General features: G+C 39.6%; 1 protein-coding gene across 4 annotated transcripts in view; it reads left to right on the top strand.

Annotated features, from left to right (window-relative positions):
• The window catches only part of TRPC3 (transient receptor potential cation channel subfamily C member 3), an 86,310-nt gene that overhangs the window by 54,904 nt on the left and 18,838 nt on the right, over positions 1–12,568 (top strand). For 2 of the 4 annotated variants that reach the window (XM_004386848.2, XM_023741137.1), the window contains 4 exons: positions 355–519; positions 3,244–3,460; positions 5,070–5,303; positions 10,638–10,902. In XM_004386848.2, the coding sequence (XP_004386905.1) occupies positions 355–519; positions 3,244–3,460; positions 5,070–5,303; positions 10,638–10,902 (881 nt within the window). The remainder of the gene's footprint in view (positions 1–354; positions 520–3,243; positions 3,461–5,069; positions 5,304–10,637; positions 10,903–12,568) is intronic. The other 2 variants (XM_012558544.2, XM_023741139.1) reach the window with 1 other exon arrangement.

Below are 12,568 nucleotides of genomic sequence, written 5' to 3'. Positions count from 1 at the left end.
ATAACTTTTCTTTTCCATTGTGAACTGAATGCAAGTCAGCTGGCAGACAGCAAGATGTGACACATTTTCACAAAGGCACCCAGGTGCCCCCCAGATCCCAGAGATGAATGTGTGAATTATGGGGAGTTTCTCTCAGAAAGAACTGTGATTAAGGGCAACATCCATTTTACCCTCTTGTTGCCACTGTAGTTCTTCTTTCGGTTCTGAAGCAATTTTTAAAAATGGAGGGAAGACAAAGGAGAATATTACCAGAACCTGCTTACGTTCTGGGAAAAGGTGCAGTAATATCTTTAGGATGCACATGCATTCAGCAGCTGATGGCATGATAACCCACCTCTCTCTCTGTACCAACAGTTCGTGGCTCACCCCAACTGCCAGCAGCAGCTGTTGACGATCTGGTATGAGAACCTGTCGGGCCTGCGGGAACAGACCATAGCTATCAAGTTTCTGGTAGTGCTGGTGGTAGCCTTGGGCCTTCCGTTCCTTGCCATCGGCTACTGGGTCGCACCTTGCAGCAGGGTACGAGGCCTTTCTACGTCTATTTCCTCTATGGCTGGTTTACCATGTTCCTTTGAGATGAACAAAGAAAAAGCTTCTCGCTTAAGGATCTTATCAGTCTTACCCTGAATGTTAATTGACTTGAGAACATGGATTCTGCCTTTTAATTACTGGATTAATTCAAATAAGGGATGAAAAAAAGGATTTGGTATTAGCAGGCTATCACATTTGCAGGCATATAATACTTGAGCTTTTAAGATAAAGCCCCCAAGGTAGAGAGAGAGGAAAAAAAGCTGATTGAGTGAAGAAGTGTGGGTGCTCGTTCTCTTGATGGCTTAATAAATAGAGCGACTATTGGCCTGGCCTGGCCTGTGGAAAGAAAAGGGAATAGTCCTACTGAAATAGTACCAAGAAACAGTTAATCTGGGAACTGGAATGGCAACTCATTTAAACCATCAGAAGAAATCTACGGCTGGGTGTATTAAGTAAAGTTGAGAACACTGGTATTAATTCAAAGTCTTCAGTAAAATAAATGCACGTCAAGTTTCCCTACCCCCGTTCCTTCAGAAAGTTTCAAAAAATTTAGACTTTGGGTTTTTCAAATTGTTTATTTTTGCCTGAATCATTTTGTTCACCACCTTTATTCCCCTCTCAATTTACCATATAGAGTCAATTTAATAGTGCTTAATAGAGCCCCCCAACAAGATGTGGAAAGGAATCCGACTGAGTCATGCTAACAGAATCTGTATTAGGTTAATACAGGGCACTGCCAGGGGGAAGGAACTGTTCAGAGATCCTTTAATCCTGTTTTATATTCCAAAATCGGGTTTTGTTTAAATCAGAGGCAGTTTCGGGCAAAATGAGTCAAGGCCACTTACATATGACCCTGGATATCCCTCATCTCTCGCTCAGCAGTTTCCTCAGGCAGAGTCCTGCTCCACAGGCACCATATATGTGTGAGAATATTCATCCCTCTCACTCCATTGTTGAGCTGTCCAATGCAATTTAAGGCGCAGGGTTTGTTACTTTGATCAGTTCTGATGATTCAACTAAAGTCTTTTGTTATGTATTATGGAAGAGTACTTTAAGACTCTTCAAATACATAAACACTAAAGACTAAAAACTATAGATAATGTGAGACAATATGCAATAAAGCAAAAATCATAATCTCCTCACCAAATAATTTCCCTTTTCCTGAGGGAAATGAATTGAAAAGTCCAGATTTACAAGTGTTTTTAATTTAAGACAGGGTAGTCACTTAAAATATTACCTCGGGTTCAAAGTAGGCATCTTTGAGTCCACTCCTTTTTTTCTCTTCGCTTGTAAAAGTGAAGCCAACAGCGTGATGAACTCTTTGCTGAGCAGAGAAGGGAAACGTGAGATCTGAGCCATTTCTGGGCCCACGTTTATAGCTGCCTTACTAAGTATACCACCTATCTTAGGGTGAAAAGGCAACATAACAAAAACTCTCCACATGTATCCCAAATTTAAGATAGGCATGCTGATTTCTTTTCATGTTATTTAAAGTTTTAAAAGATCAACTTTTAGGAGAAACTGACTTGGCAACTCCCAAGAAATCTCTGTGTGCTATGGGTTAGCGACCTGAAATGTGCCCTTTTGGCAGCTGTGCCACAGGCTGGTGGCATGTAAATTTGTTGTTGTTTAATTTCTTGCGCCTTATGTGGAAATTACAACATTTGTCTGTGTGCTTTCTATACTCAGTCCCAGAAATACTTGGACATTTGTTGGTGATTTGTTGACGTCAAATTAAGGTTCTGAACATATAAAACATTTGTTTGGAGCAATCTTTTCAAAATGAGCCTCGGTCCTTTTTAAGGTCACAGACTGAGTTGAAAAGCAGAGTCTGAGTACGTAGTATAGAGACATTCTTTGATAAATCTACCAAATGTATCTAATTCTTGGATTTCAGAAGCCCTTGGAACAGGAGGAATTGTTTTTCATTCCTGCTAAAACATGGGACTTTTCAGGACATTATATCCATGGGGTTTTTAGGGAGTCACCTTAAAATAATTACAAACTGAACTTTAGATGTGCTTTTGTACTACTTGTGTTTTTCCAAACTCAGAAATGATTTTTAATTAGGTAAACCTACTTAGAGATTTTAATTATCGTGTTTAACTCTTTCCCTTTATTGGGGCAGTAGCAGTTAAAATATGTATCTTGATCCTAATATTTTCTGCTTTTTCTATATCATATAAGTTACAACTTGATTTTGGAATATTTAGAAATGAGAACTAGAATTTAATTCTATAATAGTATTTTTTATTAAATCTTCAAAGGGTTTTTAATGTACTATATGAGTCTACAAACTCAGCATAACATAATTATATGAGGTATTGAATTTCGATTACAAAGCAGTAAAGAATTGCATATTAAGATTTGCGGTTCCTTTCCTAGACCCTAAAAACCTTGATGTCTCATAGTCTTCCATATGAAATAACAATAGCCAGTATGTGCCCTGTGATTTCCAGAAGTGCATCTGTGTATCCTAAACTGGATATTTACAAGCAATAAATTTTGAAGGCTCCTTAAATTATTTTTGGAGAAAACATCCCCCTAAAAGGATATTTTTCACAATGTATAGCTCTTTGGAAGCAGAAGCAGAATTTTGGAAATGTTCTTGTTTCATCTATTTTATTTTTATTTTTTACCCTATATAATAATTATCATAAGTAGAAGCCAGAGTTTCCGAAGCAGACTTTTCCTCTTTTTGTTCTATTACAGCTGGGGAAAATTCTGCGAAGCCCTTTTATGAAGTTTGTGGCGCATGCTGCTTCCTTCATCATCTTCCTGGGCCTGCTTGTGTTCAATGCCTCGGATAGGTTCGAAGGCATCACCACGCTGCCAAATATCACTGTCATTGACTATCCCAAACAGATCTTCAGGGTGAAAACCACCCAGTTCACATGGACTGAAATGCTAATTATGGTTTGGGTTCTTGGTAAGCCATTTCTTTTAAGTTCCCTAATTGGTGGTACAGTGGTTAAAGCACTTGGCTGCTAACAAAAAAGTCAGCAGTTCGAACCCACCAGCTGCTCCACAGGAGAAAGATGTTGGTGGTCTGCTTCCATAAAGATTACAGCCTTGGAAACCCTTTGGGGCAGTTCTACTCTGTCCTGTAGGGTTGCTATGAGTTGGAATCAACCTGATGGCAGTGGGTTTGGATTTTTTTTTTTTTTTTTTTGCATTTCTACCAAAAATAATGCCTATATAATGATTGGCATTGTCTATTAAAAATGTTACTGTATTTTATATGGTGACAGAATCTCCATTGTAAAATAAACTTAATAGTAATATAATTTAATAATTTGGTGATTAGATAATGCTAAAAGATGTCCCTTAACACTGAATAAAATTTTTCTGGCTAACATAAGCCTAATCACAAACATACCGTGTTTCAGGAAATCTAATTTACTGACCAAAATGGAGTCTTTTAATGTGACTCACTGGAATGATCTTGTGGAATAACCCATTGACTATTAACTGCTTGTGAAAGAACTTTTATATTGCTTTAGTTTCAGAAATTTTGGAGAGTTTCCTTTTTCAGAACGTTTGTTACTTCACCTCACAATAGCCTGTTTTGAATAGCTTGCGTGAAAGTCAAAATTTAAAGCAACGTGAGAAAAAAAATTTTTTTGTTACATTCTTATAAGTGGAGACTGTAGTCAGTTTATCTATTGATCCCAATCCAAAGTCACAACATTCTATTTCAACCAGCCTCTTCCTTGGTATCTTCATTCCTGAATTAATACGTTGGTTCTTCCCCTCACTCACTACTGTGGCCTCAACCTGGGTCAAGTAATTATTTTATGAATTTTATTTTGAACCATTACATTTCTTTTCTAAATTTTGACAGTATTTTCCCTTGACATACTTGAGACTAGTTGTTTAAATTGGAATGTTCTGTTCTTTTCTCCCAGAAGTCATTTTCTACTTTCAGTTTCTCTGTAATATCTTAGGACCTCCTTCTAAGGGTTTCCTCTTTTTCAAATGATAGTCCTCACCTCACCAGCATGAAGCTGAAATGAAGAGAGAGGGTAGGGGAATGAAGTGAGTGCCCCTGGACGATTGGGAAATTGTTCTCCACGTTAAAAGTCTGCAATACATTTCTCATTTAGGGGCTCATTTCTCTACTAATCACTGTGGTTTGATAATTAACTATTATGATTTTATAAGTACATATTTTCTCCTCTCCTCTGAAAGTCTTATGGGGCAAAATCGTTTGACTTGAAGAAGCTTCCTTGATTATCCCTTCTCTTTCCTTCCCTCTACCGCTCTGTATCAGTAGAGAAATTTCTAATGTCACTTGTAGCACGGTGCTTCTCCAAATTCGAACTTGGTGGAGCGAGTCATTACTTTAATGGAAGCTTCTTCCATTTAACTCTGCCCACTGCCTCGGCGAGCTGTATAGTCAGTCGATGTCTTTGTGGTGCCTAGTGTGCTGCTAAAGAGTTAGAGTATTTTCTAGATTGCACTGAGGATGGGCGAAGTAATAGCTTCTCAGTCTAAGCTGTTAAATCCAATCTGTACTTCTGTGGTGGTTTTGACAGGAATGATGTGGTCGGAATGTAAGGAGCTCTGGCTGGAAGGACCTAGGGAATACATTTTGCAGTTGTGGAATGTGCTTGACTTTGGGATGCTCTCCGTCTTCATTGCTGCTTTCACGGCCAGATTCCTAGCTTTCCTTCAAGCAACTAAAGCACAACAGTATGTGGACAGTTATATCCAAGAGAGCGACCTCAGTGAAGTTACACTTCCACCAGAGATACAGTATTTCACTTATGGTAAGTTATTAGGTGAAGGGTCCTCTTAAATTGCCGGAACGGCATTGGAACCACCTGTTGGAAGAAAATGCCAATAAAGGAGTATGTTTCATATGAGAGGTGTGTTGAATGTTTATGTTCAACGGAGAGAGCATGAGCTTTGGAACTATACGAAACTGGATTCAAATCAGAGCTGTGACTCTTCCTTGCTGTTTGACCTCGTTCAAGTTAATTTACTTCTCTGTGCTTCAGTTTTCATATCTAGAGAAAGAAGATGTTGCAGGGTGGGGGAAAAGTACCCTTCAGTCTAACCACATAATACTGTTAAGATGAGAAACTGTCTTAATTAGGGAAAAAATAGCTTGATAAATGCTTGATGTAGAAGGTGAGTCCCTGAGAGTGTGAGTTTGAGGAGATGAGATAATAGAAGATGCCAAACGGCTCTACAGGTGATAAAACAAAAGTTCAGCAGAGGCAGGAATTAGAAGCCCAAGTGACCATGAGAATATAAGCTCTGAAGAATTGGCAGAAATACTGGGGAGGACATTGTGCTTTTCACATGGCATGGAATGGAGTTCAAGCAGAACTTCCCTATACCAGGAAGAGTGGGGAGACCCCAGCTGGCATCCAGTGGGCAAGGATACCGATGCCTTCCTTGCCTGGAACAACTGAAGTTAAGTAATATTAGCCTCCCTTCTCTTGAAGCCAAATTGGGGAGCTGCAGCTAACAAACTTTCACATAGTCAGAAAATCATAAGTCTAGAAAAGAGTTTAGAAACTATTGTCTAACCCTCGTTTTACAGGTGAGGAAACTCAGGTGCAGAGTTTAAATGTGGTCTCGTTGTGAAGAATAACTCTTTATAAGTGTGAGTAAGGCTTATATTTTGATGAATACCAGCAACATGTTAACATTATTGAAGAAGGCTGGGCTCCTGCTGGAAAATATATGATGAATATTTCACCCATTATAAAATTTAAACACATTATCTCTTACTGTCAGCAACCAAAGAGTTTAATCTACCAAGGAGACCAGTTCAAATGAGCAACTGATCACCATTTATAATAAAAGAATTCTCTTAGATTGTATTTTTGTGTACTATGTATCTTGACTATTTCAATAACCTATTTATTTAAATTTACTCATATGTAAATTTGTAAATCCAGGCTCCACTTCTTCCTGTGTGTACGATTTTGGGCAAGTTTTTGACTTTTCTAGGTCTAATAGCTCTGAATTTATAGGGTCGTTGAAAGCATAGTGTCTGACACATATTAAACACTCAATAAATGTTAATTTGTTGTTGTTGCAAATTTACAATGCATTCAGTTTTGTGGGGAATGACCCAGTTCACACAAAATTAACTGCATGGTTTTTCATTGACCTGCCAGGGAAGTGGATACCCAATAGTCTGTTGCAGACTTAACAAGTGACCTTTCAAGGTTGTTAGTGGTTCTAATTCAGAATCTATGTCCAAACTTTTTACAACTCAGTAGCATTTTACGTTTTCTAGGAACAAGTTATATTGCTTGGATATCGCATTGTACCTCTGACACTTTTTGGTCCATTTTTTCAATGAGTATAGTGACCCCACTAAAGGCAAGTATTGGCCTTACCACATTTCTGGCTGTCTTGTTAACATCCAAACCATGACTTTATTTCCTTGTAAAATACACAGACATAATCTCCTCAAGTGACTCTAGTCAGTGATGAGTCCTGCTCACAGCAGAGCCTTCCCTCCCACCTACTTGCTTTCCCTGCTGGCTCTGTTTTTCTCAAAAGTTTGTACCTTCTTCCTCTTCTTCCCTTGAAGCTGGAAAACAGTTTTAAGTCTTTTGGTCTTACTGAAGTTATGCTGACTTATACCAAACTGGAGAAGGAGCTCAGAACACTTGGACCAGGCACCCAGCTTCCTCTGTCACCCAAGTGTCCAAGACTCCCAATATACTGGACATTCCCCTGTATTTGTTGGTTCTGAATGTGCAGTGATATTTCTATTAACAAAACTTCATTAGAGAAGTGAACTCTTCATGTCGTTGTGTACTGTCGAGTCCATTCTGACTCACAGTGACCCTATAGGACAGAGTAGGGCTGCCCCATAGGATTTCCAAGGCTGTAATCTTTACAGAGGAGCCCTGGTGGCTCAGTGGTTAAGAGCTCGGCTGCTAACCAAAAGGTCGGCAGTTGGAATCCACCAGCCACTCTTTGGAAACCCTATGGGAAACCTACTCTGTCCTATAGGCTGCTGTGAATCAGAATTGACTTGACAGCAACAGGTTTTAATCTTTACAGAAGCAGACGGCCACATCTTTCTCCTGTGGAGTGGGCTGGTGGGTTCGAACTGCTGACCTTTCAGTTAGCAGCCGAGTGCTTAACCACTGTGTTACCATGGCTTCTTGAACTTTTCAAAGAGGTGTCTTTATAGAAGTCATCTGTTAGAAAAAATAAGTCTTCAAAAATCATGTAGGGTTGCCTGCTTTGTAACTGTGTATCCGAACAAACAAATGAACTAAAGTTCTGAATATCTTTTACTGCTTCACTCATTTAAGGTAACCAGAGCTGACCATAGATAAAATTGTAAAGTCTGAAATTAGCACCTTTGCTTTTTCTGCTTTTTCTCTTTTTCTGCATTATTAGCATTAGAAGTACATTTTCAGACAGATAAATGCATTGTATTTCAAGCAGGGGGAGGTGGTTATTGTGGTGGTTAAGAATCACACCAGTCCCACCCAGATAACAGTATTGTGATTTGGGGATGAGAAAGATTTCAAGCAATTGGTATTGTTCATTTTTGCCCTCAGGAAGTGTACCCTTCCCCCAGAGAAGTTCCTGTTAAAGTTTCTAGAAGTCCTACTGCTTACAGTTGGTCTAGAGGAGTTGTTTCTCATATTTCCAGGAAGCGAATCCTCCTTTCCCAAGCCTTCCTGAGCATAGGACAATCCTCTCATGCCTTTCCTATTTCTTAACCCAGACCTGGCTGTCATGGGTTGAATTATGTGCCCCCCAAATATGTGTCAACTTGGCTAGGCCATGATACCCAGGATTGTGTGGTTGTCCTCCATTTTGTGGTCTGATGTTATTTATCCTATGTGTTGTAAATCCCTAATCTCTATGATGGTAATGAGGCAGGACCCAATTTACAGGATTAGATTGTATCTTGAGTCAGTCTCTTTTGAGATATAAAAGAGAGAAACGAGCAGAAAGGAGAAGGACCTCATACTACCAAGAAAGAAGAGCTATGAGCAGAGCGTGTCCTTTGGACACGAGGTCCCTGTGCTGGGAAGCTCCTAGACCAGGGAAAGATTGATGACAAGGACCTTCCCCCAGACCAGACAGAGAAAGAAAGCCTTCCCCTGGAGTTGGCACCCTGAATTTGGTCTTCTAGCCTCAATTGTGAGAGAATGAATTTCTGTTTGTTAAAGACATCCACTTGTGGTATTTGTGTTATAGCAGCACTAGATAACTAAGACACCGGCTTTCAATTTCAAACTCCCAGATACATAGCCTTTGTTTCCTAATATATTTCACCTTATCTCAGTCAATGTTTAATGAGTTTTCCTAGGTAATCTTCCTCTGTGTAGGATACTATAATGCGTCGATACATCACTTATATTATTTCCATTACTGACCACTGATGTGTGTGTTATTAGAACTTCTATTTCTTAATAGAGTTAATACTATACAGCATTTTAATTCATGTGCCTATTCATCAATTTGTATATGGTAAGGATTTTAACTAAATGTGTGAAATAAATTATTTCACCTTTTCATTGCAAATTGATTGATGATCCTATATTCAAGAGAAATTGTGCTGTTTCACCATAAGTAGTACACACTAATAGTGTAATAAAATATAAACAGATAAAGTTCATTTCCCACATACACCCAATTCACTACTACTTAATCTGTCACATCTGTGGTAACTTTTAAGTAGCATGAACAGCTTGATGGAAAAGTAAGTCAATAGCAATTTTAGTAATCATCTTAGAAGTAGATTCTTCGACTTCTTCATTTTACAGATCAATAATTTTAGAGTCATTAAATTAGCCCATATTTTTTTAGGATGCCCTGACTTTTATTACACGACTTTTCTTTCTTTGCTGAGTTGTTTATTAATTTTCTGAAAGTAAGCATAATGATATCTGTTTTATGACATATGATGTTTACTTGTTGTTGTTGCATGCCCTTGTGTTGATTCCAATTCATAGTGACCCCATGTGACAGAGTAGAACTGTCCCATAGGGTTTTCTGGGCTGTAATGTTTACAGGACCAGATTGCCAAGTCTTTTCTCCTGTGGAGGGGCCGGTGAGTTTCAACCGCCGACCTTTTGGTTAGCAGGCAAGCACTTAATCACTGGGCCAGCAGCGCTCCTTGACCTTGAGATTGGTGGGTGAGAAATGTTATGGACCCTAATATAAGATTACTAGATTCTTGAACCATTATAAAATAGAAACCATAAAAGATAGAACATAAGGAATCACATGTGCATATGTTAGAGTATGTGTGGGTTTCGTGGTTGAGAAGGTCCCTCTGCCCATGTTCCAGAGAGTTTTTAAGGCAGCTTTGTGGAAGAGGAAAAAACAAAACAAAACCAGTTGCAGTCAAGTTGATTCTGACTCATGGCAACCCCATGTGTGTCAGAGCAGAGCTGCGCTCCCTAGGGTTCTCATAGGTTTAGTGGCTGAGCGCTTAACTGTTTGTGCCACCCAGGGTCTGGGGAGGAGGAAAGGACCGTCCTTTTCTTTGATGTGGCTGGTGTGATTTGCTTTGGAAGGTGTAAGGTAGTGTGCTGTAAAGCAGTGTCTATGGCTCCCCAAGTCACGATGACAGCTTCATACATCAGTCCCGCTGTTGAAAGAAGCACCACTGTGATTTGGTGACAGTCTCACTCCTCACAATATGACATTTTACTTGTATAAACTGTTAGATGAACTAATTTCCCCGCAGAATAGGGGGAAAAAGTTTCACACCAGCGGTACCTGTAGGATGACAAGATAGCCATCAATACCTCTAATAACTTAGGGAAAAATCCGTCACGTCACCTGCTTTGTCATCCCGGACACAGTCCGTGCCTAATGAAGTTTTTTAACCTCTCTTCATCCTTTGCACTTTATCCTCTTTCTGCTCAGTGTGAAGTCAGCTTAGGATCTTTACAGTAGTGTTTCCTCCATTGAAAGTGATGTCGAAGTCGCATGATTCTTGTCTAACGTGGAAAATAGTGGCTAGTTACTTAAATCGACAGTAGTTTCAACTGAGATAATAACCACCTACCTTCAAGATAGAGTCTGTTTATTTAGTTTGCATACCTAGCAATGACTAGAAAGCTCCATTTTTAATCTCCTTCTCTCTTTTTTTCTAGCTAGAGATAAATGGCTCCCTTCTGACCCCCAGATCATATCTGAAGGCCTCTATGCCATCGCTGTCGTGCTCAGCTTCTCTCGGATCGCGTACATCCTCCCTGCAAATGAGAGCTTTGGCCCCTTACAGATCTCTCTTGGAAGGACTGTAAAGGACATATTCAAGTTCATGGTCCTCTTTATTATGGTCTTTCTTGCCTTTATGATTGGCATGTTTATACTTTATTCTTACTACCTTGGGGCTAAAGTAAACGCTGCATTTACCACGTAAGTAAAAGTTATTAAAAGGTATGATGAGGAGACATTCTCACAAGTCTAAATGAAGCAAAGGAAAAATTTCAGTGGTTTTAATAAATAAAGATGATTTTAAAAACGGAAAAAAATCCATTAAAAACAATTAGTGCTTGTGTATGATTGCAATGCCTCTGAAGGCTTATCTCTTTGAGCTTGGTGAACACGTGACCGCAGAACAGATCAGAATTTGGAAAAATGCTAGACAATACTGGCTGTTTTAAGAGAATCAGGTAACAGATTTCTAATACTGGATGCTTCTTGCATTATGTATAACATTAAATTTAGTTTCATCATTTTGTAGCCAGTCCTACTATTAAAAATGAAAGTATCAGCTTTTATTTTAATGAATTCATTAATCAGTGCAGGGAGTTGGGTAGGAGGAAATAATCTCTAGATGTTTTACAGCCCACTATAAAGGTGATAGGGCTCCCTGGATGCTGCATACGGTTAATGTGCTCTCTGCTAACCACAAGGTTGACAGTTCAAGTCCACCAGATGTGCCTTGGAAGAAAGGGCTGGCAGTCTACTTCCGAAAGATCAGCCATTAAAAACCTTATGGAGCAGTTCTACTTTGACACACATGGGGTTGCCATGAGTTGGAGTCAACCCAACAGCAACTGGGCACTAGTCATAAAGGTGATACTGCTTCCTTCCTTTGGTCATGCTGGTTTCCGCTCTCAGAGTTTCGCACTCACCTTCTCCGTGAAGTCTTCCTCAGTTGAGCTTCCTCAGTGGTTGTCCCTTTTAGTCCCTCAGCGTGTGGACATCCAGATTATGAGATCTTTTCTCACTCACTGGTATTTGTTGTCCTGGAGGCAGAGTTCTTCCTACATATTGTAGCCCTTTGAGGTGGGGGGAGCACAAGCCTTCTCTGCGCGCCTTTGTACCCTCTAATGCCAAGCCGGAAGCAAAACAGACATTCAGTAAGTTCCCTGTAGACTCGTATATCAAGCCTTCTCAGACATCTAAATTGTTTATAGTTAATGTAGAGCAGCTCGTATAGATGGAAGAGAATTAAAACTCTGTTGTAACAAAGGGAAAAAGCTATTTGAACCCTGTGGGGGAAGGACATAAATATCCCCTACACAGTGCCGCTCCTGCCTCCTTCCTCCTTTTAACTCTTATGATAACGCATTACTTTATACATTCTATTTTCTTCACTGTTTTCTCTGGGGAGGTGGTAACATTATGTATAGTAAGAACATAGGCTTGAAAATCAAGCCAGTTTATTGAGTGCAATCTCTGCTGTTTTCTAACTATATGGCCTTTGGTGTCTTAATTTCCTTATTTGCAAAATGAGCACCAAAAACCAAAAAAGAAACAAACCCATTGTCGTGGAGTCAATTCCACCTCATAACGACCCTACAGACTAACGTTTAAATGGAGGGCAGTGGTAATTCCATGCAGGAGACCAGGTTTAATTCCCAGCCACTGCACCTCAGCACAGCTACCACTGGTCTGTCAGCGAAGGCTTACATGTTGCTATGGGTTTTAGCAGAGCTTCCAGACTAAGACAGACTAGGAAGAAAGGCCTAGTGATCTACTTCTGAAAATCAGCGATGAAAACCCTATGGATCACAATGGTCCAATCCTGTTGTGCATGGGGTTGCCATGAATTGGGACCCACTCAATGGCAACT

Source organism: Trichechus manatus, unplaced genomic scaffold, assembly GCF_000243295.1.
Source record: "Trichechus manatus latirostris isolate Lorelei unplaced genomic scaffold, TriManLat1.0 scaffold00174, whole genome shotgun sequence".
Taxonomy (NCBI): domain Eukaryota; kingdom Metazoa; phylum Chordata; class Mammalia; order Sirenia; family Trichechidae; genus Trichechus; species Trichechus manatus.
The sequence above is the reverse complement of the archived record's forward strand: the minus strand, read 5'-3'. Positions and strand labels throughout refer to the sequence as shown.